This window comes from Vitis riparia, chromosome 16, assembly GCF_004353265.1.
Source record: "Vitis riparia cultivar Riparia Gloire de Montpellier isolate 1030 chromosome 16, EGFV_Vit.rip_1.0, whole genome shotgun sequence".
Taxonomy (NCBI): domain Eukaryota; kingdom Viridiplantae; phylum Streptophyta; class Magnoliopsida; order Vitales; family Vitaceae; genus Vitis; species Vitis riparia.
The window spans coordinates 23,454,318-23,480,876 of NC_048446.1; the positions used below are offsets into that span (position 1 = coordinate 23,454,318).

The 26,559-nt window shown below is 33.3% G+C and overlaps 4 protein-coding genes across 5 annotated transcripts; 3 read left to right on the forward strand and 1 right to left on the reverse strand.

Moving 5' to 3' along the window:
- Window positions 1-1,352: 1,352 nt before the first annotated feature.
- Window positions 1,353-9,009, forward strand: LOC117933441 (ATPase family AAA domain-containing protein 1-A-like). Its single transcript, XM_034854796.1, has 6 exons — window positions 1,353-1,388; window positions 5,011-5,337; window positions 6,242-6,542; window positions 7,313-7,471; window positions 7,649-7,944; window positions 8,556-9,009. The coding sequence occupies exons 1-6, from the start codon at window positions 1,353-1,355 to the stop codon at window positions 8,775-8,777; spliced, it is 1,341 nt and encodes a 446-aa protein (XP_034710687.1). The 3' UTR covers window positions 8,778-9,009.
- A 2,194-nt stretch (window positions 9,010-11,203) lies between these two features.
- LOC117934201 (AAA-ATPase At2g46620-like) lies at window positions 11,204-13,191 on the forward strand. The gene has a single exon (XM_034855844.1). It carries the CDS (start codon window positions 11,508-11,510, stop codon window positions 12,933-12,935), a length of 1,428 nt encoding a protein of 475 aa, XP_034711735.1. The 5' UTR covers window positions 11,204-11,507; the 3' UTR covers window positions 12,936-13,191.
- A 3,222-nt stretch (window positions 13,192-16,413) lies between these two features.
- LOC117933766 (vacuolar protein sorting-associated protein 26A) lies at window positions 16,414-22,905 on the forward strand. Of its 2 annotated transcripts, none has more exons than XM_034855287.1 (12): window positions 16,414-16,558; window positions 17,167-17,206; window positions 17,308-17,382; window positions 17,934-18,008; window positions 18,144-18,216; window positions 19,076-19,120; window positions 19,360-19,471; window positions 20,317-20,383; window positions 21,387-21,431; window positions 21,798-21,853; window positions 22,191-22,366; window positions 22,445-22,905. In XM_034855287.1, exons 2-12 carry the CDS (start codon window positions 17,204-17,206, stop codon window positions 22,621-22,623), a joined length of 906 nt encoding a protein of 301 aa, XP_034711178.1. In that variant the 5' UTR covers window positions 16,414-16,558; window positions 17,167-17,203; the 3' UTR covers window positions 22,624-22,905. The 2 variants fall into 2 exon arrangements, with proteins under 2 accessions (XP_034711178.1, XP_034711180.1); XM_034855289.1 differs by lacking the exon at window positions 16,414-16,558 and adding an exon at window positions 16,956-17,046.
- A 146-nt stretch (window positions 22,906-23,051) lies between these two features.
- On the reverse strand, window positions 23,052-25,440 carry LOC117933767 (rhodanese-like domain-containing protein 14, chloroplastic). Its single transcript, XM_034855290.1, has 6 exons — window positions 25,092-25,440; window positions 24,879-24,925; window positions 24,604-24,696; window positions 24,319-24,457; window positions 24,118-24,220; window positions 23,052-23,373 (listed from the first exon to the last, which is right to left on the reverse strand). Exons 1-6 carry the CDS (start codon window positions 25,294-25,296, stop codon window positions 23,259-23,261), a joined length of 702 nt encoding a protein of 233 aa, XP_034711181.1. The 5' UTR covers window positions 25,297-25,440; the 3' UTR covers window positions 23,052-23,258.
- Between the last annotated feature and the right edge of the window lie 1,119 nt (window positions 25,441-26,559).

Here is a 26,559-nt window from a genome sequence, read left to right on the forward strand (position 1 = left end):
GACATTTAAAAATAAATAAATAAATAAATTTGGAAATTGGAATTTTGGATATTTTATTTTGAGAATGGAATTTTAAAAATTAAATTTGGAAATTAGAATTTTTGGAAAACTTATTTGAAGATGGAATTTTTAAAAATTAAATTTGGAAATTGGAATTTTTGAAAAACTTATTTGAAGATGGTATTTTAAAAATTAAATTTAGAATTTTGGGATTTTGGAAATTTTGAAAATTGGTAGTTTTGGAAAATTATTCGAAAAATGGAATTTTGGAAAATTAAATTTAAGAATTGGAACTTTGGAAAATTATTTCGAGAATGAAATTTTGGAAAATCTAAAAATTTGGAGTTTTAGAAAATTAAATTAAAAATTGAAGTTTTGGAAATTTATTTGAAAACAGAAGTTTGAAAATTGAAAATTTGAAAATTAAATTTAAAATTTGGGATTTTAAAAAAATTAGAGTTTTGAAAATTATTTGAAAAAAATTGAAATTTTGAAAAATTATTTGGGAATTGGGATTTTGGAAATTAGATTTAAAAACCTAAGTTTTGAAAATTAATATTTGAAAACGTGAATGGGGAATTAAGAAAGAGATGAGGGCATTTTAAAAAAAATGAAAAATAGGCCCACCAAATGTTAATGGTGTATGTAGAGGCTACATATATTTTATAATAGGTTGTGCACAATCAAATTGTACTTTGTTGATTTTTTTTCTTTTTGCTTGCTTTAGCCTTTTGTTTGAGACCTCACTCATTGGAATATGCAGCACTAGTGGCTATTAACATTATTTCCAGCCGTGCATAGTGTTGTCATTAGAAAAACACTCATCAGAAATGGTACCAATAAGGCGTCCAACAACATTTGATCCCGTGGAGACTTAGCAGCAAGCTAAAAGTATGGAAAGTAATTGGTCACATACGCTACTCCTCTAGCTACACCGAAACCTGTAGAGTTCCATGCAAGTCACCAAAGGATGGCGATTTCCCACTACAGACTTGCTTCTCCAGCTACATCGAAACCTGTAGAATTGGAAATGGAGCTTTCGAAACTCGAATTGCAAGTTTTGAACCAAACTTCTCTCAAACGCAACCCAAGCCCTTTCGAATAAAGATCAGCTTGGAGTTCTCATCAATGGCGTCATCGATCACTTTGTGAGAAAGGTAAAATAAGATGGTGTGCTAGTTATCGTCGGCAGTGTAAAGAGAAGCGCTCGGGATTGAAACAGTATCTCTGAACCTGAAGACAACTCCGACAAGGTACATGAGGACGAAGATTGTTGCTTGGCTTGGGTTGTCCTTCTCCATTTTCTATATTTCGCTTTTGGCAAGGCCCAGACGTCCACTAGTTGTAGATGAATGGTAGAAAATGATGGGTGGAGGTGCAAAGCTCAGGTAAGAGAGTGGCAACGATGGAAAGAGAAATGGGTTGATGGGAAATGGTAGCTTTGTTACTGCCATGTGAAGTGGGAAGAGAGCCAAAATGGAGTTCAAAAGGGTTCCAAAAGGAAAACTTGCCAGTATTTCATACAGGATCTCGAAACGAGGCCGCAGAAACAAATTAGAAATCAAGCATGAAAATGCATGCAAACAAACTCAAATCCCATAAGAATATGCAAAAGTTTCCAATGCTCCTATTCCTGCACCAAAATAGAATCCTCATATGCGCAAAATATAATAGAATCGTGTGAAAAAAAAAAGAACCGGCAGGTTGTAGAAAACTTACCTATGCTGCTATCCTCTTCCGGACTCCTCTCCTTTGTTTTCTCTTTTTCTGTCAACCCTTGCTGTCTTTCTTGCAGCTCCCAAAATCCAGACTCCCCTATTTGTTTTCTCGCTCTCTCTCTTATCCTCTTGTTTTTTCAACTGCTCCCTATCTTTTCTCTGTTTCTCTTATCCTGCAAGCCTCCACCTGCTCTCTGCTACCACCATGGCAAGTCACGTCTTTGCCACACGTCCATGCAACTTTACACTTGAAGAAACTGACCCCCCGCTCCTGGAAATGAAATGCTCAACTGACTTCAAGTGTGAGAAAAAAAAACTCTGGCCCTAGGGTCTACAAAAACACATTTACTTTTAATGTAGTCAAGAGACGTATTTTTATTTCATTAATATTTTTTAAATAATAGAAATTATTTTATTTTTAAAATATAATTTCTAAAAATTAAATTCAATAATGCTATTCCTAGATTCTTTGTACGTATTAACTCCTTAAACCATCCATTTTGTTTATTATAATTATTACTTTCTTTGTGGGTGCTTTACGAATCTCTTTTAAAAGGCCATTGTTTGTGTTTGCTTTCTCAACCATGCATATCCACATGTTTCAAAGTACTTCTCAAGAATCACATGTAGAGATGATACTCTGTGAATATTTTTAGAGGTTTAAGAGATGAAGATTAAAGTTCTAAAAATGACTATTCTCTTATTGGGGTGTCCATTTTCAACCAAACTTGCCCTTTAATTTTTGAAAAACTTTATGACTTAATCATAGAGAATTTTACCCTTTTAAAACTTATCAAACACAAATTTTAGAAATAAAAATTAGATAAAAAAAATATGTGACTATAAATTTGAAAGTTTCGAACTCCCTAAAATGACACTTGAATACACTCTGAGATGTTTAAACGTGATGAGTAATGCTTTACCACTTTTCACCTATACCTTGTGTGCTTTGACATTCGTTTGTCATCGTAATATGCACTTTAATTTCACATGTAAGTCATTATTTAACTTTAACTACATTCAATAAGTATATACCTTAAAAAACATTAACAACTAAACTCACCGTTAAATTCGTCCAAAATTGAATTAATAATAATAAGACCCAAAGAATTATTTCACATATGGATCAATATGATATGAAATAAAATTTTATATTTAAGTAGAGAAAACTGGTTTTTTTATATTTAAGTTTTTAAATAAAATTTATTTTTTGAAAAAAAATTAAAACTATTTTTAACAACTATACATATTTTTTAAAATTTTTCAAAATATATATTACTAAACAAACCCTTAGACTATGTTTGGTTATCGAATAATGTGAAAGAAAGAAAAAGTAGAAGTAGAAAAACAAAAATAAAAAATTAAATTCAAAGTCCATAAATTAATTAAATATGTTTCTTCATATTCATTTATCTTATTTTCCTCCATTATAAAAAAATTAAATAATTTTAAAATATATAAATTTTTAACTAATCTTAATTATATTTGATTTTTAAATTATTTAATTATTTTAAAATTAAATAATTTTAAAATACATAAAATTTTAACTATTTTTAATTATATTTGATTTTCTTTTTAACTTTTCATAGTGAAACCAAATATTAGAAAATTATTTCTTTAACATTTTTTTTTCTTTTCTTAACACTTTTTGAGAACTAAACATAGCCTTAAACTCTCTATTTTAACCAAATACTAAAAATAAAAATATAGCATTCATTATATTTTGAGAGTTTATTAACGAAAATATGAATTCCATTTCCAAGCTAACATATCAATTTATGTATCCTAAGACTCCAACCCAAAGTTCGCATTTAAGGTTGGGCTACCCATGGTTGAGCCCAATTCCTAGCCCAACCCAAGCCCAATTCTTAGCCCAACCCAAAACCACATGATAGAACCCTAAGATTGCTTTGTTCAAACTACCAAGTAGTCAAGCTATTGCTTAATAAAGCATTACAAAAAGTAAACATGTGTTATTGGATACGTTCACAATGTACAAAGACAAAATCCACAATGCCAAAATTCCGTAAATTGATATCGGGATGTGTTTGGTAGATGGGAATATGAGTGAAAATCAATGAAATATAAGTGAATTTTAACACTATATAAAAAAGATGAATTAAAATCTCATAATGAGACTTAGGTGGTGTTTGTTTTTTTACTTAATTTTAAATAGAATTTTAAACTAAATAATATTTATTAGTATTAAGTATTAAGTCGTTTTTTTTTAAAATATTTTATTACTATTATATATTAAAAAATAAAGAAAAATCAATATATTATTTTTTACCTTAAAAAAATATATTTTTTGACTTTTTCTATTTAGTCAAGAATTTATAATAACTTCTACCACTTAAAAAAGGAAAAATACTATTTTATTTTCAAATATTTTATTACCTTATGGTTAGATTTTAAAATTTTTGAGAGAAAATATGATAAATAAATAAAAGAAAGAAAAAAGCATAAAAAATTTAAAGTTAACAAAGTAGTTTTATATATTTTTTTCAAACTCACTTTATTGATTTTTTTATATAAAATTAAATAAATTTTAAATTATATTAAAATTTGATTTTATTTATTTATTTATTTATATTTTTTACAATAAATAAAAAGGGGTTATTTTTCTTAATGTAATTTTTATTTTAGTTTTACAAAGCAATTCTATTTTCAATAAAAAATAAAATAAAAAAAAAAGTGATTAAGCTCTTGTTTGATTACTGTATTTTATAAAAATTATAAAAAATGATTTTTTAATAATAATTTTTAAAAATTATTTTTTAATATTTTGTAAAACAAAGTGTGTTTGAATTCTGAAATATTTTTAACTTATTTTTAATATTTTTAAATTATTTTAAAAATATTTTTTTATATTTATTACTTTATTTTTAAGTATTCTGTGTTTATATAATTATTTTTTAAAACACTTATTAGAAAGTAAAAACAATAAAAGATAATTAAAATATGTTTTTCAAAAATATCTCTTAAATCAAACGATAATATTTCATACAATTACATTATTCATATATATTTTTTAATCAACCGCATGTTGTATTTTTAAAAATAAAAAAAAATAATAATTTTTAATTATTAAATACGTTTTTTTTTTAAGAACAGAAATCTGTTTTTAAAAATATAATTACCAAATAAACCTTTAGATTTATAAGTAAATATAATTTCAAATAAACCTTGACTTCAAGCTCGAGCGAGGTCAATAATATTAACAAAATAATATAAAAAATAGATATAAGGGTATTGAGGTCTTTTCACATAATTTCATTTCTTACTCTCCAAGAACCCAGAGCCTTCCCCTCAAACGACATCTCCCTTGAACCCTAACTTCCTTTTCCATTGCCACATCAAAAAACTGAGAAAAACCACAAGAAAAATCCCCCAAAAAACCCACAAAGCAAAAGGAGAAATAATCAGTGGAATGGGAGAGACTCGGTTCTTGCAAGAACTGGTTCTCTATGCAGCCAGTGCTGCTCTGAGCTGTTTGGTGTTGTTTGCGGGGCTTCGACATCTGGACCCGAACCGAGAATCCTCCAAAAAAGCCCTTGAACACAGGAAGGAAATCGCCAAGCGCTTGGGTCGACCCCTCATTCAAACCAATTCATATGAGGTTATGCCAGTTTTTTTTCTTTTTTTTAATGTGTTTTTGCTTGAATAATTTTTTCAATTCTTTCTGATATTGGTTGCAAAGGAAACATGGGTTTTGATTTTCGTGACCTAATTCGTATTGGCATTTGTTTTCTTTTCTGGGATTGATATTTGAGCTGGGGTTTGGATTTTGGTTCTTGTTGATAATCACTTGCTGTTTGTTAAACCTGAATTCTTGAGGAGAAGGAATCTAATTAATTGACATAAAAGTAAAGGAATGGGATGGGATTTTCTTAATTGATTGAAAAAAAAGAAGTGTCTTAATTGATTGAAAAAAGAAGAAGTGTTTATATATAGTTCATTGTTCATTTTGGGGATTGATATTTGAACTAGGGTTTGGTGTTCGCTTCTTTCTTCTAATTCCTTTATGTTTGGAGCTGAATTCTTGAGGAAATTGAATTTGATTAATGGTAATGAAATATAAGGACTTGGGTTTCAATTTCTTTCTTTGGTGGTATTATTAATTATAAAATAATATTTGATTTGATTTTCACGGTCTAAATTGTAACAGTTATTTGTTTCTTTGGCTACTGATATCAGTTCTTGCTCAACCACTTAATTTTTGCTTGGAACTGCATTTGTGAGCAAAATGGATTTGATTAATGGAAACGAAAGTTAAGGAATTGGGTGGAATCAGGTTTCATTTTCTTTCTCTTGTTTGGAAATAGGATGAATATAAATTAAATTTGAAGGAATCTCTAATCTTCTATTTAAATTTTATTAGAACATGCAATTTACATTGTCTTAAATTTCTACATGAAGAATTTGATCATCCTTATAAGGTAGAAAATTTAAGTTATAGACAATGAAGGTTCAGAAATATAATTGTTGCTTGTGTGTTTGATCTGTGTTTTTTCAATTATCAGGATGTAATAGCCTGTGATGTCATAAACCCTGACCATATTGATGTGGAATTTGATTCCATTGGAGGATTGGAAACCATTAAACAAGCATTAGTTGAACTGGTAATTCTTCCGCTACGAAGACCTGAGCTGTTTTCACATGGGAAGCTTCTGGGTCCCCAGAAAGGAGTCTTGTTATATGGACCCCCTGGCACTGGAAAGACCATGCTGGCCAAAGCTATTGCAAAGGAGTCTGGAGCCGTTTTTATTAATGTGAGGATATCAAACTTAATGAGCAAATGGTTCGGTGATGCGCAAAAACTTGGTGAGTGGAATATGTTCTCACTGCTTATCTTGGATTTGAGGAATTTTCTTTACATTTTTTTTTTTGAATATGATAAGTTATGTACTTTAGTTATGAATTAGAAAGCTGCAGTTACAGGATTTTATGATGCTTTTCATTGGCTTGCACCACCTGTAGTAATCACTATATATGCTTGACTATATGAATTAGAGACAAATGGAATGAACATGGTTGTGATGAAAGACTGGATACCAGTCATAGCACACAGTCATCTTCTACCTCACCTCCTGTACCCTGTTTAACCCAACTGCACCTGTCTTAACTTGAGCTCAAAAGATTTGAGTCTGGTTGAGCTGAGGTTGGGTATACTGGGTAGGTCCTGTGCATTCTGCTATGCTCTTTGGGTGTGGTCTGCTTGATCTCAATGTCCGAGTTCAGCCATAGGAGTCACATTGCATGAACAGCCTTTGTTCCATTCTATTTATTATGGATTGTAGATTAAGTTAGTTCAATCATCAATATTTTTTAATTTCATTAGTTTTGGCTAGCCAACTTAACCTAAAGCTGCTGATGGATGTATTAAAAAAATGTGGATGCATGAGCACAAGATGAGTGGACCGTAAAGTTGCTTAACTGAGTGTGGCACTTTCTTGCGTTTGAGTACGATCTTTTGTATCGCATAAAGATGCATTTGTTGAAAATTTGGTTGTAAAGTTGTTTAATTGGTCTTGTTTTACCACTACCAAGTGTTTCTCTTTGATCTGAACGTTGATCTTTTCTAAACTCTGCAGTGGCTGCTGTATTTAGCTTGGCTTACAAACTCCAACCTGCTATTATCTTCATTGACGAGGTTGATACTTTTTTGGGTCAGCGCCGGACAACAGACCATGAAGCAATGGCAAACATGAAAACTGAGTTCATGGCTTTATGGGATGGTTTTACCACTGATCGTGAGTATTCTATACATTAAACAACTATAATCCTTGTGGTTCTTTCTTTTTCACATATGAAGTGCATTTTTTTCTTGCCCTTTTCAAATAAATGCCTCTCTCTGATTACTTGTACTTGCTAGTTAAACTAGTTGGAAAAGGTTTCCACTTGTGACAATTTGATGTTGTTTCATGTAGAGAATGCTAGGGTGATGGTCCTTGCTGCTACTAATCGTCCATCGGAACTTGATGAAGCAATTCTTCGACGTCTTCCTCAGGCCTTTGAGATTGGGATACCGGATCGCAGAGAGAGGGTGGAGATACTGAAGGTGGTTTTGAAGGGTGAGAAGGTAGCAGATGACATCAACTATGACCGCATTGCTAGCTTGTGTGAGGGGTACACTGGTTCAGATATTCTTGAGCTCTGCAAGAAAGCAGCCTATTTTCCTATCAGGGAGCTACTAGATGACGAGAAGAATGGGAAGCCATCTCCTGTCAGTATTCTTATCATTATTATCTGTTATCATCTAGTTTGCCTTCTACTTCGTATCTCTTTCTTTATGATGGTATGCTAGGGTTTAGTAGGTCATGAAAAATGACATGCTGTTGGTGGTGAGAATAATAGTAATAATAATAATATTTATTTTAAGGAACAAAGCATCTGATTTGCAGAAGATGATACCGTTTTTGTAACTAGGAAGTGACTTCAAAACCTTCTTGCAGTAGTAGTTTCTGTGGCAGGTGGTTTTTTCCATATCTTTTGGTGACACCTGTTGCTCCGGAAATTTGACTACTATTTCAGTGTCTTTTGATGCTGCTCTTGCTCATCCTCCACTTCACTCTTTCTAGCATCAAATCATGTTTGCTTAATTGTAATGATATCTGTCTAAGATAGTCGACACAATTTAACTAAATATCACAGTTTCAAGTTCTTTTTCATCTTCTTTGGACCAGCTAGCTTTTGCCCTGCAAAATTATTGGGCTTTCCTAGGATCAAAAGTGTTATTCAGCGATGAATCAAAAGACAATGCATTTGCTGTAGCTGGATATGGCAGGCTCTTGAAATATTACTGACTTTTTTGGTAACTTTATGGTTCCTTTTCAGGCACCACGGCCATTGTCACAGTTGGATCTGGAGAAAGTTCTTGCCACATCTAGAAAGACAAAGGTTGCTGCAAGTGAATACACTGGTTTGAACCCACAATCATCGGGGTGGTCAGGGAATAGGGAGCCAGATGATTATCAGGTTCAATCTGCAATTGGTGAGCTCTCTAAGCTTGTGCTCTCTCAAATTATGAACCTTCAATCAGATGCCCAAGACCCTTAAAAAGGGAGGCCACCCACCCTCCTCCCAGCAGCAATCTGGTAATTGGTTTGTAAAATTATGCCCAGATGACTTATATTTTTAATTTTTTTTGCCATATTATCACAGAATTTGTGATCGTTCGGGTCACGTTCGTAGGCATTTGATGAATTCTTGGAAGTCCTTTAGAATCCTTATTTTGATGATGTATCAAGACAACACTACCCATATTTTATAAAATTCTTGATAACCTCCATCATGTTGTGTACTGTTGTAAGGAATTCTGTAGGGGTTTGTTGATCATTGAGTCTCTTTACCCGGTTAAGTTGATGGGGTTCTTTTCTTGAAAGCACCGGGTCTTTATCCTACCTTTGTTATACTCTGGAAACCGTTGGATGTTTCCAGGCAGGTAAGTTTGGTAGTAGGCATTTTCCTAGCATAACAGTAACGAGATCAGCGTCTCAAGTATAGGGAATGAAATTAGTGGATTTCATGTGATGATGTGGTCTGGTTGAGCCCAATTTTCCCGCATTTGTACCTTCATGGTCTGAGTCTGGGTTTTATAGGGTATGGGTCCTTGTTCTGCAACGTCCTAACAGGCAAGTGGGAATGAATAATGGAGTTATAGACTTGTATAAAGTATTGTTTGGTTTCTGGGTTATATGGTGTTTATATAGGGACCACCACTAGGAAACTTATTCATACGAGTATCCAAACGTGTTCCAATTTCACCCACCTCTTCTCGTTCTTGTCTGACCCGTATGTGGCCAGTACCCCCCCTGAGAAAACAGCTGTGGATGATTGAGAACCCTCCTGGATGTAGCTGGCACTAGACGTGTTACACTGAATTTGGGTTTGGCCAATTCGGGTAATTTCACACTCAAAATAGAGAGCTCTAGCCTCATTTTTAGGAGCGTATAAATCATTGGGTGAGTTCGGTTTCGAACATTAAAGTCAAATTGAACTGGACTAATCCATTATTAATAATCAAATAAAGTTAAAGAGCGAATTGATCGGTTCGGTTTCTAAGTCGGTTTATTTTGATTTGGTTTAACAGTAAGGATCAGGCCCGAAACGCACCCACAAAATCGAGAGTAGTGGGTCGTTGAGACCTTCACCTAACTCTTACCCTTTCTAACAATCCAGTCAACAATCAAAAATGTAAATGGATAAAAGAGTAGTGGTCAATGCTCACATGTCTATAAAGGATGTTTAGTTTTTCGGCTCACTTTCATTTACCTTTCGTATCGAATATCTCTTTTAATTTTTTTTTCTTAAAATATGAAAAATATTTGATAAAATTTAGAACTATTGGGTTAGATATATTTAACCAAAATTTCGATAACTCGAGTTTTTATGGTAGATGCAATAACATCAGTCGTGTTGTTGCATATTATAAGCAATGAGGGTGTTCCTATGTTAATGATGGCTATGAATATATAGAACGTAAGTTGGTGTATTGGGAATTCTCGGACCACCACAATTATGCATGGAGTCATCTTATATTAAATGTTACCAGAATGAGGACAATTTCATTTTTATAGTGGCCTGGTAGAGGTGGTTAAAGCATTGAAAGTTGCATCCAATCTACTTATTGTCGCACTTTCCCTAATGGATACATGTCAATCGAGAGAGCGCAAAATAAATATATAAATAAATAAATATATATATAACTCATAAAAATAAATAAAAATTTGATCGGTTTGGTAGGTTGGACCAATTTATCCTATCAGTCAACATACGCTAATAACTCAAGTGAGGTTGAGCCATAATCCATCGTTTTGTTTTTGACAAATTTTTTTTTTCTTCCATTTTCTCGAGAAAAAGAAAAACTCAAACAAGTAGGGTTAAAAAGTTTCCGGAATCGCTATCCTGATTTGCTTTTTCCAATTCAATTCAACACAAACATGTATCCATAGAAGAGACAAAAGACTATGCTGAAGTTAAACCATTGGCGGCTTTCCCATCAAGCCATCACACACAAGTACAATTGAGAAACTGACACAAGAAAAATCATATTAGTCTAAATTGAAAGTCCTCAATTTCAAATTTGCCAACTAGGTTAGGATTTTAGTGATATTGCGACTGAGTCTTAGCCAGGAGCAAAGCAAAGTTGACGGTGGAATAGTTGGTGTCTGGTGACGCAGTCAGTCATATGTTAGGTATAATTAATTAATTATTAGTACTGTAAGAACAATGAGAAGTTGGGGTACGTTTGGTAGGAGAGAGAGGGAGTAATGCCAGAAGAGTTGTCAAATGTTGTCACAATCGTGCCTTAAAAGTAATAAAATAAAATAAAATTCTATTATTTTTAACACTACTTTTGCCTCGCAAAACACACTCCATAAATATCTCCGATCCCTAAATTTAAAAAAAAAAATTCAGATTTGGAGTTGTTTTTACTCTTTAGTCAAAGAACCATGCGACTCCGAAGAAAAATGATACAAACGTAGCTGTTAGTATAATTAAGGCAAGGGAGACTAATAGGAAATTCGTATTACTATTTTTGAAAACACACATTAGTCTCATTCCACTATACACATTATTCTCATTCCACAATTAATTTGGTCATGAGTCGTAGATTGATGGCCGAGGCATGAACCCCATTCCTTCCTCTGCAGCCGGCCAACGCAGTCGTCAAACCTTCAACCACCGTTAAAACCATCCCCCACAAGTTGTTCCCCGAAACCATATATTATCTTTCGTGACTTCTCATCGTGTTCATTGAAATTCACTCCTCAGAAGTCAGAACCAATGATTCTTTCCGATTCAATCCCGTTCCTTCTCGCATTCGCCGCCACCTTCTTGATTCTCCGTCTGCTACTCAAAACTTCTGTGATTCTTATCGTTAGAAAATGGGTTCGGTCTCTGGGGGACATGTGCTATGTGTGGCAGTGCTATAGGGTTCCGCAGTACAATCAGCTTTTGCAGGAAAATGAACTGTATCGGAAGCTTTCGGCTTACATCAACTCTTTGGCTTCAGTGGAGGATTCTGATTTTGCGAACCTTGTGACTGGTTCTAGATCAAACGACGTCGTTTTGTCTCTGGACCCGAACCAGACTGTTTTTGATAGTTACCTTGGCGCCAGAGTCGCGTGGACGAACGTCGTTGGAGAATCGGACGGTCGGAGATGTTTTGTGTTGCGGATTAGGAAGAAGGATAAGCGTAGGATTCTCCGTCCGTACCTTCAGCACATACTGGCTAAATATGAGGAGTTTGAGAGAGAATTGAAGCTGTACATCAACTGCGAGAGTCGTCGGTTGAGCGATGGACGGTGGAGATCTGTTCCGTTCACGCATCAAGCGACGATGGAAACTGTGGCGATGGACTCCGATCTCAAGAGCAAGGTGAAGTCTGATCTCGAGCTCTTCCTCAAATCGAAGCAGTACTACCAAAGGCTCGGCCGTGTTTGGAAACGGAGTTACCTCCTTCACGGTGCGCCCGGCACCGGAAAATCGAGCTTCGTCGCCGCCATGGCGAAACTCCTGTGCTACGACGTCTACGATGTGGACCTCTCTCAGGTCTCCGACGATGCCGATCTCAAGCTCCTCCTTCTGCAAACCACACCCCGGTCGTTGATCCTGATTGAGGATCTCGACCGGTTCCTGATCGATAAATCAACGACCGTCAGCCTCCCCGGCGTGCTGAACTTCATGGACGGAGTACTCTCGTGCTGCGGCGAGGAGCGCGTGATGGTATTCACAATGAACAGCCCAGATCAAATCGATCCAACGGTCCTAAGACCCGGCAGAATCGACGTTCACGTACAGTTCGGCCTCTGCGATTTCTCATCGTTCAAAATGTTAGCCGATAGCCACCTAGGAATCAAAGAGCACCGGCTTTTCCCTCAGGTCGAAGAGATTTTCCAGACCGGAGCGAGTCTCTGCCCAGCCGAGATAGGCGAAATCATGACATCAAATCGGAATTCCGCGACCCGGGCCCTCAAATCGGTTATCAACGCATTGCAAACCAACACAGCCAATAAAATTCGGTTGACTCAAAGCTCGTCGGGCCGGTCCACAGAGGAGTCAGCTGAACCGGGTGGTGTGATTTGCAGGGAGAGCGTACACACAGTCAGGGAGTTTCGGAAACTCTACGGGCTCTTGAGGAGAAGTGGTAGAAAAGAAGAGCCGTTGGATTTGGGCTCCACCGATAAGGACGCTCCAAAAAATGGATCATGAGGTTCTTTTTGGATAACACAATAAATTACAATACCTTAATAACATGTTTAATAATAAATTACTTTCCATGTATTTTAAATTTTAATATTTCTTTAGTGTAATTAGTTGGTAGGGTGTTTCATAAGTCCAATTCAAAGTTAGATGATGTAGAGAGGTGTTTATTTTTTTTTCCTTTCTTTGCAATCAATGATAGGAATATGTTTCATTTGTGAAAAGTGTTCTATAGTCCATATAGAAGTGGGAGAACTTTTATTCATTTATTTATTTTATTAATAATTTTTATTTAGGCCTTTTTTTTTTTTTTTTTAGTTTTTTTGGACATAATTGTCTTTTTTTCTTTTAAAAAATATTAATTAGAAGAGCTCAAAATCAAAGTTAATTTTAACATCAAAGTGATGGTATTTATCATATAGGAGCATATGTAGTATATATTTTTATTTGTAACGCCATTTATTTCTCCTTTCAAAGCCTAAAAATATTTTCTTTAAGGAGTGATTTGCTCTTCTAAATAAAAAGTTGAGAACTACATCTTCTAATGCAATAATGAAAATTATTATAAATTTCAATATGTTTTTACTATAGTTTTTTAATAAACATTTAGCCCATAAAAGTATTTTTTTTCTATTTTAAGACTATATTTGGTTTTAAGAAAATTAAAAGAAAAATGTAAGGGAAAGAAAATGGAGAGTAAAAGTAAAATAAAAAATAAAAAATAAAAATAGATTTAAGGTTAATTGATTATTTTTACATATTTTTAAAATTTTATTTCACTTATTTTCCTCTATTTATATAAAGATTAAAAAAAATTAAAAAATGATAATTAATTTAAATTATTATTTGATTTTATTTTATATATATTATGAAATCATCAAAAAATCCTTTTTCTTAATTTTTTTTTCTTTAATATTTTTTAGAAACCAAACAACTAAATTTTTATATATATAAGACCAATGAACCAAACACGTAACAAAATTTTCATTTACAAATCCTTTATTTTGATCATACTTTACTCTTTTTGCAGGTTAATTTCACTCAAACCTCTTAGAAGTTTGAAATAAATATGTTGCACACTCGATAAGTGTTTTTCTTTGTTTATTTGCTTTTTTTTTTTGGTTGGAAAAATAAAAATAAAAATAAAAATTTGAGGAAGAAGATGATGGGGGAAGGAAGCAAAGAAAGGAAGAAACAATGAAAAATAAGTATGGTTAGGATTTTGCAGCGGGTGAGTTTATAGAGACTACTCGAAGTATTTTTAGTGGATACATTTTTTCTAAAAGTGTTTTTTAAAAAATTATATATTAAAAGTGTATTTGACAATGATTATAGAAAACGTTTTTAACATTTTTAATACTTGAAAAATAAAAAATTTAAAGTGTAAGAAATACTAAAAACGCTTCTTAAAATCATAAAACGTTATAAATGATTTTCAATACTTCAAGCGATTTTTTATTTCAAAAACACTTTTAAACTAAAAACTCTTTTAATAATCACTATCAAACGGACTCTTATTAAAAAACATTTTGAATAAAAATACTCATATTTATTATTAAAATCATGTGTCCATGTTATGGAAAGCCTTAATTTCTTGAACCCTAACTTTAAGCTGAATGTTGAAAATTAAATTTTTATTACTATGAATTACCTTTTAAATATATATAGATATCAATTATTTTTTATTTGAATTAATTTCATTCATACCTCTTTTGTATAATTATAATAATTTATCATTAATTTCAAATTTCGTCAATTAACACTCATATAAATATAATTTATATATAAAATTTATGTTTTAAAGAATTATTAAACATATCTATCTAAAATCCTTTTACCTAAAATCTCTCTAAAATAAATTTTATAAATGGAATAAATTTGTAATGAATGAAACTTAAAACCTACGCTGACTAAGTGTATTTATATTTATTAAATAACTAGGCTTGGGTCATATGAAACTAAGACTTGAATTCCAAGCCCAACACAACAGCCCACTGGGCCTAGTTTAAGCCACCACAACCCAAATCAAGAGGGCCCAAGCCTAGTCCATTTACATGCTTAGTGTTTTATGCTGTGGCGTACAGAGAATATGTTGTCCAATTGTGTTCAAACATTTCAAACATACTTCTAATATTTTAATTGTTTCATGGAATACATATTTTATCTTAAATATAATTATTTTAAACCATGGATTACATAAAATTGTACAATATTGTCTAAACTTAGACAAAAGAATTTACCTAATCAAACCTACCCAAATTTTATTCACAATTAAATCTATATTGAATATTTATAATATTTTAAATTATTTAGATAATAAAATTAAATATATTTGTATGTTATGTGAATATAATTTCATTGAGTCTATATTTTATGAGTTATTTCTTTTAATTTTAATATTTTACTTAAAGCTTATATCCAATATAAGCTTTAAGTAAATAAATGCACAATTAATTTAAGGATAAATTACAAAATTCATTCCAACGTGTTTATAATAGCCAAGCATTGTAAGTCTTAAATTGTGTTTAAATATCAAATAAACCATTATATTGAAGTTCTATTGTTAAAATGAAAAGGCCTTTATGAAAAAACCCGAAGATAACAAAATGATTTTTTTATAATTTGTTTTACTAATACGATGCTTTTATTAGAAGACATATTTTTAGCTTATCGAGAAAGTTACTTCATAATTAATTATAAACTTTTATTGCACCAATACCAACTTTTTAGAATTATGGTTTAAAGAAAACCCATCTCATATGGATTCAAATATTTTTTGTCTTATGTAAATCGGCATTATTTAATACATTAGAATAGTACCAAATAGCTTGTCGGTGTTACGAATCATTTCAAATAAATCTTGCTCCTCACGTTGAGTAGTTTATGAATACATCATTGAGTTTATAAGTTTGGTTTAGTAATTCAATATTCCAATTGAAAGCTTTCAAAGGCCAATATTATTGACATTAAATTAAATAAAATTGTCAAAATGTGACAAAAAATTACAATAAATATCTTTGACTCGAAATGTAAATTGAATCGTCAGGTTAAACATTTTAGTAAATTCTAAGCATTGGACGAAGCTGAACCCAATCAATATGGATTTGGTGCATGCAAATGAACGAACTTGGTTTATTAGGCCTAAATCAGTGGATGAATTGTTGGTGTTAAATAAATTGCTCTGTCAAGCACACAAAACTTAATGAAACAATAATAATACTGTTCACATTAAATAATATTGACAAATTGTTTTGTTGTATGCATATATAGCGTAAATTTCATTCTTTAGCCAAAAGAATGAATGCCATTCGTTAATAAGAAAATTACAATAAATACCATTAATTTGATGTATTTGTCCACAGGGACAGTTTGGTAAATTCCAATCGTTGGGCGGGCCCAAGCCCAATCAAAAAGGGCCGGGCGGGTGCAAATGAACCCGGCCCGTTAGGCCCAGATACTGCGTCGTCGTTCATATTTCAACTGTGGAGTCCCATCGGTCGATCCACCGAGTTCGCTTTACGAGTTTCTTCATCTCTGCAAAAGACTCTCTGATTTCAATCCTCCGATTCCTCAGGCTTCGTTTTCCGGCTCCAGCTCACAGTCAATTTGGTTTTTGCTCCACCAACTGCGAGGTACGGCAATTTCTCACCCTCGCTTCCCCCCGTTAGTTTTCCCGGAAAATAATAAAAATTTCCGGACTTCTTTTTTGTTTCATTTTTTTTTTCTCGGGAACAATTTTCAATAGAGTAGCGGAAACCAAGTGACCGAAATTGTAGGCATTTGATGTTGATCTTGTTGCTCAATGTGTTGCAAAATTGAGAGTAATTTCGGGTTGTGGATTGATTTCATGTGATCCGTGTTTCTTACTCTTCTCATTGATGCTGATTTGACTCTGTGTGGAGTTATAGGTGTAGTGATTCCAGTTAGTGGAAGAAATACTGATTTTCAGTCATTTCCAGTCTTAGCGTCCGTTTGCTCCCCGAGAAAGAATGAAAGAAAGGGGAAAAGAAAAGGAAAATGCTTGAATTTGATAAAGGAAGCATTTGGTTTCATTTCGTCTGATGTCCTTTGTTCTTTCACTGAACCAAAGGAAGGTTTACACTATTAGAGAGCTGAGCAGGTGTAGGGTTTGGAGAAAAAATCTCGGCTTGAATTTTTTCCAGTTGTGCATATTTAGCTATTCTAAATGTTGTGACTTAAAATTTGAAATTGACATTGTATTTTTTTTCTGGTGTTCTAGATAAGGCTTTTGAATTGGGGGTCTGATTTTAAACAATATGGTAAAGTTTCTCAACTAGCTTCAGATTGATCATAATTCTTATTTATTTGGCCATTACGAAATTGTAAGTTTGGTTGTGAAAATTCACTCTGTTTTCTTCAGAATTACCTAATTGGAGCTTTCAAGCCATCATGTAATATTTCGATCACATTTGCTGATGGAAAAAGTCGGAAGCAGGTATTTGGTTGAGCTTGGTGGTGCACGCTAGTAGAACTTTAATATCTGCTTTGTGTTTGATTTCATTCATAAAGTGAAGGAAAGAGAAAAATGGAGATTCTTATCCATTGCTTAATGGGGCGTGAATCTTATCAATTATATGGCATTTGCTTTCTGGAACTAAATGAATAACCTTGGATAATAGTGTCACTCGTATGTCATCCTGTGAACAATGGATGTCTTCAGCTTTATTTTTTGGGTTCATAATTATGCAAATGGGGGGATTGGTGGGCTTCATAATATAATTTGACCTGTGATGCCCTTTATGGTGGGATTTGAAGAACTTCAAGAACAACTGATAAAAATTTACTTTTAGTCTTGATCCTTATCTGGTCATTGGAATAGTTAATAAAATTCTTGTGGTTTTGTTAGGGGCTTTATGTTGTTACTTGAAGAAATTTTAGATTCAATGACTAATGAGCAATATTGATGAATTCTTTTGTTTAATTTCCATCTGAGTTCAGATTTGTTCATCTATATTTTGCTATTAACATGGCATTTTGATTTTGTAGGTTCCAATAAAGAAAGAAAATGGTCAGACAGTAATGGTCCCACTTTTTCAAAGTCAGGAAAACATTTCTGGAAAGGTATCTTGCATGATATCATAGTTATGTGTTATCTTTATTTGTATGTTTAGTTTTTGTACTCAGAAAATAACTGGAAATAATTTAGATTAATAATTTTGATGCTGAAAAAATATTGTTATGTTGTAATACTTTCAGATATCTATAGAACCACTTCAGGGAAAGAAGGTTGAACACAATGGTGTGAAAATTGAGCTCCTTGGTCAGATAGGTACATTTTTGTTCAATGCTTTCAATTTAGTATGATGCGTGTCAAAAGGAAGAATTAAACACTGTATTGCATTTCCTTGTTCCTATAGTTTTGCGATTCAAGCGAATGTGAAGGTTGAAAATTTTGTTTTAGGTACTGGTAAATGTGTCAAAGTATTTAACATAGTTGCATACTTGCACATGGTTATTCTACCATATTGTGTATGGTTAACTGTTATCATCCTAATCAGGTTAATCCTGGATTTCGGGTTGTTCTGTTACACATGGTTTTACACTCTGCTTTAGATATATTATCTTCAACCTTTTTAACTAAGAAATGGATATTTATTTGTTTATTTTTTGATGGGTAAATTTTTGTCCCCAGTGGGACTTGAACCTAGAACCTCTTGCAAAACCCTCCACAGCCCTTTATCACCTTTTATTTTTATTTTTTATTTTTTTATTTTTGTTTTTGATAGATTATAACGCTTTATCACTTGAGTCAGACATCAAGGGCAATAAATGAATATCTAATCCTCTTTAGATATTTGACTTTCATTTAATATCTTCATTAATTTTAGTCAAAAGGGGCATGCTTGAAACCAATCACTATCCTCTGTTAGCTTGTTAACACTTGGATTTTTTAGTTCATTTAACTTGGATGCTAGCTAATATTTGTGTTAGCTGGTACTGACGGAAGTGTTTACTATAATTATTTACTGTTTTTTATTCTTTGGCATTTTCATTCTTTGTTCTTCTCCTTTTCTGAATAAACCTTGTCTTGCTCTGATAAAAAAATAAATAAATCTTGTCTCTCAGTTTGGTGGAACTGCTGTTTCTTGTTTTTCAAACATTAATGAAAACTTCGTTTCACTTTGCAGAGATGTATTTTGACAGAGGCAACTTCTATGATTTTACCTCCCTTGGTAAGTTTATTCTGGCTTTCATGCTATTATCTTAGGATTTTTTAGGAGCCCAGGGTTTTTTTCCCACTTTGTTAAACAATAACCTTGCTTCTTTTTTTTCCTTTTTCTTTCTATTTTTATACCTCATGCCATTAATACTACTGATTTTATAAATTTGTATGTGCAACCATGAGGTGAAACAACAATCAAACCTATCAGCAATAAGAGATTGGTTTTACTTCTATTCTTCTTTTTTGCAGTTCGTGAACTGGATGTGCCTGGAGAAATATATGAAAGGAAAACATATCCATTTGAATTTTCTACAGTTGAAATGCCATACGAGACGTACAATGGGGTTAATGTGAGGCTTAGGTAACATATTTATTATTTTTTAAAGCTTTCATAGTAAATCTCTGTATTAATATTCTTTCGTTGGTTAACCCTTTGGAATTTTACAATTGACCATATGAATTGTTGCTATAGTTCCGTGAGTTTTTCTCTGGCTTTTGTGACTATACTTCACTTTGATCTTTATTTAACTTTGTGTATCCAATGAACAAGGCTAGGAATAGATTTCTTTAAGGCATATAAATATATCTGTACTCTGTAGTAGCACTTACCTGAATTTCCCTGCATCCATTGGAAAAGCTAAATAAAGTCATTGCTCTGTATTATTGTGCTTTTTTGTTGATATGATATTCAAGGATATCAAAATGAATTTTCAGGTTCCACTTAATTAATCCATTCAAAACTTGATTTTGTTCACCTTTTTGTTGCAATTGTATTTCCAAGTATTGTAGTACCTCTTAAGTCCAAGCTTTTTTGTTCAAGATTGTGGGTCTTTAATCTTGAATCTACAAAATTGTAGATCCTCCCTTTTTGGGTTTACTCTTCTTTAGTTGACTTAAGATATTCTTCTTCCATGTGGATCAGTTTTGGTACTTCATGTGCTCATAGGCTTTGTCACTTCCTTATGTTGGTTGAATATTAACATGTTAGTGTTACTTTCTTTGCTGTTTAGTTTGTAAATTGAAAATAATTGGTTTTATCAATTCAGCGCCCTTTAGGCATGAGCGGAAATTGGAAATGATTAATTGTATAGTAATCTACAAAGTGTGAATTTTTAAAATGCTTTGATCAATATAATTCTTAAAAGCATATGGTGTGTGATATTTTTTACTAGTATTTACAATTTATCTCAAATTTGTTCATTGCAGGTATGTCCTAAAAGTTACAATCAGTCGTGGCTATGGTGGTAGCATTGTGGAATACCAAGATTTTGTGGTAATCTTTCTGTATTGTGAAGAACATTTAGTAATTGATGATTCTTCTTTTTTTTAAGGGGTCATGCAATCTTCCGTGCATATTCTTCTCCAAAAAGAGGAAGAAGAAAAGATACCTTAAAGTCATATTTCTTACATTATCAATTTAAGGATGTGGTTATACCTATCAAAAAAAATTTTTAAGGATGTGGTTATGTGCAAATTAATATATTTTCGGCAACTCTACCCCATATCTGCAGTAGATCGCAAAAATTTTCTCATGTATCTGGCCCCTCAGATACTGATGTTTGCAGTTCCTAGAGGGCTGAGAATTATGACAATATGTGGATGAACACCACAATCTTGGAGACATGATAGCCCTCTTATTGGGGCAATGGCGCAGGCAAGAAAGGGGAAAAAGAAACTTCAAGAGTCAGTCATATAAGCAGACACTTCATCCTAGAACTGTTAAATCTTTCATGGTTGTTTTTTGGTGGTTTTCAGAATACCTGTTTGTGCCTTGTACTGTACAACCACCAGTTCCTAGCCTGGAATGGTTGTGGTTAATGCCTGACTACCTAATATTGCCCTAGCAAAAGCCGAGGAAAAAGGATCTTTTGTATTTAAGATATACAGGAGAATTATTTATGCCTTGCTTTTATTAATATTGGCAGTATTTAAGATTAGTTGTGCACGCTTAAGATTATTATGGAATGTGATTTTGAGTTACTTGCTAAACTAGAACCTTGAAACTTTATTTTAGATTATAAATCTTGGACAGCCTATATAGTAAATTGTTGGTTTGAACAAATCATAGATGTTATTTATTTATTTGTAATTTGGAAATGGTTGCTTCTTACTGGGAAATTAAATAGATATATCAATAATACAGTTTTATATAATGCTTATTTTACTGCCTCACAATCTTTTAATATATAAATTATAAAGCATTTCTGGTCTTATCAATTTGATAATTTTATTAATACAGTTTTGATCTTATAATGGTGTTATTCTTAATGCATCAGGTTCGCAACTATACCCCACCTCCGGAAATTAACACTAGTATTAAGGTTAGTATAATCTTTCATTTGCACAGATAGCCCATTGTAGGTTAGGTGTATGTGAGAAGAAATTGTTACTACCTTGATGGTTTTTATGGAATCCTTTTCCCCTATTGTAGCCTGTTGCATACTGTTATCTCAAATGGCGATCTCAAATTTTAAATGACCATGGAAGTTGTTCTCATCCTTATTAATATTCATGTAGAATCTAGTAACAGACTGGAAAACTTATTGAGCAGAGTGTCTTTGTTTTGGTATTGGGTGGGTATGATATCATTGTACTGTAGAGCTGGGTTATCCTTCTATCCTGTTTAGCATGCAAATCCCATTAAGAATGATTTTTCGGACTTCTAACATAATCTAAATGCTTGCCAGATGGAGGTTGGAATTGAAGATTGCCTACACATTGAGTTTGAGTACAATAAAAGCAAGTACGTTTTACATAATTCATTTGACTTGGATATGCAGTTCCTTTTTGGGTGGTTGGATTCTTAGATAGGAATCAACTGCCAACCAGATTTTTTATGGTACTGAAACCTGGAATAACATGTCTTCTTCTGGTGTTTGAGTTTTGTCCCTTGACTGCAAATAGATATTTGCTTAATCATGACATAATGAGTATGGACAATTTGGTTGGTCTGGGTGAGGTTTCACACCTGTGCACAAGCACTAGGGAGTAGGATGGTGGATTCAATTATTGCCTTTTTTTCGAGTTTAAGTTAGAAGGGAAGATCTTTGTCATAGCTAATTGAAGTTTAAAATATCCAGGTATCATCTGAAAGATGTTATTATCGGGAAGATATATTTTCTTCTTGTAAGAATCAAGATAAAAAATATGGATCTCGAGATCAGACGGCGAGAGTCAACAGGATCAGGGGCCAACACCCATGTTGAGACGGAGACACTAGCAAAGTTTGAGTTGATGGATGGTGCTCCAGTAAGAGGTATCCTCAGAACCACACTTCAGGTTTCATACATATTCCATACATGTATCAATCCACAAGCCTTTTCTTTTTTTACAGGTGAATCAATTCCAATTAGACTGTTTCTTAGTCCCTATGAGCTGACACCTACACACCGCAACATTAACAACAAATTCAGCGTCAAATATTATTTGAACCTTGTTCTTGTTGACGAAGAGGACCGTCGGTATTTCAAGCAGCAGGAGATCACAGTATACCGCCTTCCTGAAACTTCTTGATTATTTTATATGTAAAACCAACACTGGGTTCTGAAAAAAAGGGAGGAAATTAATTGCTGCTTGCCACCTTGTGAAAGCTTGAGTTTTACTGGAGTGAAAATCCTGTTTCTTATAGGAACTACAATGGCTTGTTATTTATTGGTGACGCTTTTGGTACAACATTGTCACGGTTATGTACATCAACGGTTATCTAATGCTGTTTATGTGGGGATCTCCGGTTTCTGTTAGGATACTATCAATGACACTGTTATCCAATACCATTGACTAATGACTTGGCATCCATAACTTGTGCCTTGTTCTGTATGATTTTCGATCTTTTGTGGATTCTTGACAATGTTATTTTTAACATTCATTTTTTATTGTCATAACTATCTTTTAATAATCTGTCATTTGCCTTTTTGTGTGGTAGCAATTTTCATTCACTGGTGTGGCTTGTAAGCAGGTACGCAACCATTTCTTTCATATGCAACAAATGTTAGAAACAGCCTACTAGTTAGCATCCCAGATACATAACATAAGCCTCCAAATATGTTACAAACTCTTACACGAAGGACACAAGTCGAACCAATGATGATATACATGATCCTTTTACAAAAACCCACCTTCTGTAGAAATAACTAAATCTGATGGAGATTTCATTCTTCTGAAACTGATGGCAAGCCTTCTTTGAACCATGTGTAGAGTCCCCCTTCTAAGTGAAAGACATTGGTGTAACCATTGAGGACGAGTAAGTAGGCTGCTATCAGTGACCTGCAGAAAATAGCATCAAGTTACCAACTTGTTTGGTTGTATCCAAGAAAATGAATTATACTTGGAACCATATGGCTTTTAGAGCTTCTATAGTTGTAATGTCAGTTGTTGCCCATGAATTGTATGTGACCTAAAGGCAAGATCATATACTTTCTATCTATTTACCCTTCCTTTTTATTCATGTTTCTTATAGTAGTAACACATATCTTTTGTGTCTATTAGAATTGATATCCTGTCTGCTCTTTTATGCCATCTTCAAGGTCATAATACTAATTCTGCAAAATAGCTGAAACTACGTAGAAATGCAGAAAGTTGGAGAACCGATATATAGTTTACTCTCGTTCTCCCACTTTGGGACATGCAGGTTCAAGTTCGTATACCACCACTTGCTGCAAAAATGCTCATAGAAGTTCGTATACAGGTTCAAGTTCGTATACCACCACTTGCTGCAAAAATGCTGAACTGAAAGGTTAGATCTGTTACCAATCCACTGGTCCCAGAACCCACCAAAAACAGGACCTGCATCAGGTAATGCCCTTACATGCCTGGTCTACATTAATGTCATGATCTTGAATTTTTCTTGCTTCTTACCTCATTTATCGGTTTTCATCAAACAATCCTAGGGTAGAATGGTATTATATTAACATTGTGGAATAAGAGTATAATTCTCATAGAAGTTGGTGTGGCACAATGAAGTTTCAGAGAGAAGGGAAGAGGAAGATACAATAGGAGGAGAAGAACCACCTTGACTGCTGGCCTTCAGGGAGGTTTTGGGACGGTTTCATGGTACCCCCAGATGAGCAAGCCACTATTATCTTTGCGCTCTTATCTATTTTCGATTCCACACCTGTTAGCATGATACCATACATTTAGTTAATCCCAAAACCATGAATTATCCAGAAGCAATCCAACGACCCAAAGCATGATTAGGTAAGAGCAATATACTTTGCATGAACTCTGGGTTCTCTTCTGTGCCTGCAAATATGCCAAAAAATGCAAATGCAGCACGCCTAGCAATGTCCCACGCTGTCCATTCCTTTATAAGCCTATATATTTGCACATTAATAGCGCCTGGAGGATGAGCCTGCAACCCGAAAATATAAAAAAAATGTGTTCTGTTTCTGCTCCTATTGACTGAAGAATTTAATCTCAATAACATAAGCAGGGGGTTATGAGTTCTTGTACTGACTTCCATACTGCTAATTTCAATATCAAATATGAAGAACTGACCTCTTTGAATTCTGCTTCAGGCCTGACGTCAAGAATCACAAAGTTATTCTCTTGCTGAAGGCGAAGAGCTTCCTTGGCATCCACACTCCTTACCTGCAAATCATAAACATTCCAGGAGTTCTCACCGGATAAAAAGGAAGAATTCTGCTTGTGATCTATGAGTTATCCAGGTGCGCAATAACATAAATTACTATTGAATTATTGTTGTTGAATTAGTTTATTGGTTCATTGAAATCTTTGAATGAGTCCCATATGACATAGAAAGAGGTGCATACCTTTTTCTCTAGCAGAACCTCCCTCTTAATCTTCCAGTCTTCCTCAGCTAATCCCTCAAAACAAGAACAAAGAAGCAACTAGATGAATTAAGTCTAGTATGCACCTCAAAACCCGAACTTAATCACTGAATTGATCAATCCATCTCGTTAACTCCAGAAAGCGAACGAAAAAACTTGTTACTATGCTCAAATTCACACTAAAAACAGACATACCTGGCGATTTTGCGGGTTTTGTTGCTGCACTTTGGATCTTTAGGCCCCTAGAGCCAGACTCTGAATATAGTCTCTGCCTATTAGTTCTAACTGATCTGGTCACGCAGTACGAAGAAATGGAGTGGTGACTAGTGTTTGAAGAGAGGTGGGACTTGGGATGTAAAGAAGAAGAAGAGTGTGGAGTGATCGAAGCAAGAGCTGCCATTTTTTCAAAGAGGGGGAGACTTGCGAAAATCTCCGCAGCTTTTGCCCTTTTGTCGATGAATTGGAGTGAAATGAAATCGAGGCATTTGGTCTGGTGATGTTTTGGGAGATCTTTGGGGGAAGTGAGTGTGGGCCATGGAGATTGTGGATTTTTAGGCTTGAAAGAATCAGCGTGAGTGGTGGAGGTTTAAGGGGTGTGTTCGTGTGTAGATTTCTTTCATCCACATTTCATCCTTTTTTGGGTCGTAGTGATAATTGATAAAAGTCTCACCAAACGATCGATAACAAAAGTTTTCCAAGCTGGCTGCCTTCATCTCCCCTTCTCCTCCCATGTTTTTATAAAAGGAGTGATGGGTGTGGGATGCATTAATGTTTTTAATATTTTAAAATACTTTTATTAGTTAATTTATTTAAAAATAAAAAATAAAAAATAAAAAATGCAAAACTTTTGGGCTAATTTTTAGTATTGAAATATTTTTATTAGTTAATTTATTTAAAAAAAAACCCCAAATAGTATCTCATTTTTAACTCCCCAAACTATATAATAAAATCTAAAATCTAATGACTAATATTAAAACTTCCTTATATATTATTGTTTTGTATCATAGAAAATTTCATCATTTTTTATTATAAAAAATATATGAATAATTGAAAATGCAAATAAATATTTAAAAAATATGTTATAATATATGATTTTATTAATAGAATTGAAGGCATTTAAAACCTACACTTTTAAGTATAGGGTACATAGTACATACCATGAGAAATATGTCATTTGGCCACGACATTTTTCTCCTTTTATTTGTCCAAAAATTGTAATCTGGAGTTCATGATGAGCACATGACATGTAATAAATAGAAGCATGACCATCGCCCTTTCTTTTCTTAAACTCTCCAGGTGGACAAGTACGGCTTCTTTAAACTTTCCATGAAGAACTCGATGAACCACACCATTGAGGGCTCTTTGGCAACTGTTATTAAAAATAGTTTTAATGTTCTTTAAAATAAAAAATAAATTTTCAATTCCAAAGGTATGTTTGATAAACCTTTACAAAATGTTATTTTTAAGAATTATTTTCAATTTTTTTTTTTAAATTTTGAAAAAAGTTCCAAACAAACTCTGAAATTCATCTGCTCAATTATTCTACATTTTTTAGGAAAAGATTTAGTTTTGGTTTTTATAGTGGAAGAAATATATATAAAAAAAAAAGCATTGAAAATTAGTTATTATTATTTTTATAATATTGACTTTAATATTATAATTT

Bases quoted from the DNA above. Each gene is read 5' to 3' on its own strand.
- LOC117934201 (XM_034855844.1), top strand. From the start codon at position 11,508: ATGATTCTTTCCGATTCAATCCCGTTCCTTCTCGCATTCGCCGCCACC.
- LOC117933766 (XM_034855287.1), top strand. The intron at 17,383-17,933 runs GTATTTGGTTGA...TTGATTTTGTAG, and splicing joins ATGGAAAAAGTCGGAAGCAG to GTTCCAATAAAGAAAGAAAA. The intron at 21,854-22,190 runs GTACGTTTTACA...TAAAATATCCAG, and splicing joins TTTGAGTACAATAAAAGCAA to GTATCATCTGAAAGATGTTA.
- LOC117933767 (XM_034855290.1), bottom strand. From the start codon at position 25,296: ATGGCAGCTCTTGCTTCGATCACTCCACACTCTTCTTCTTCTTTACAT. The intron at 24,458-24,603 runs GTCAGTTCTTCA...TTCGGGTTGCAG, and splicing joins CTGAAGCAGAATTCAAAGAG to GCTCATCCTCCAGGCGCTAT. The intron at 23,374-24,117 runs GTGGTTCTTCTC...TATTTTCTGCAG, and splicing joins CCTGAAGGCCAGCAGTCAAG to GTCACTGATAGCAGCCTACT.
- LOC117933441 (XM_034854796.1), top strand. From the start codon at position 1,353: ATGGTAGAAAATGATGGGTGGAGGTGCAAAGCTCAG. The intron at 1,389-5,010 runs GTAAGAGAGTGG...TTACTCTCCAAG, and splicing joins GGTGGAGGTGCAAAGCTCAG to AACCCAGAGCCTTCCCCTCA. The intron at 7,472-7,648 runs GTGAGTATTCTA...TGTTTCATGTAG, and splicing joins GGATGGTTTTACCACTGATC to AGAATGCTAGGGTGATGGTC.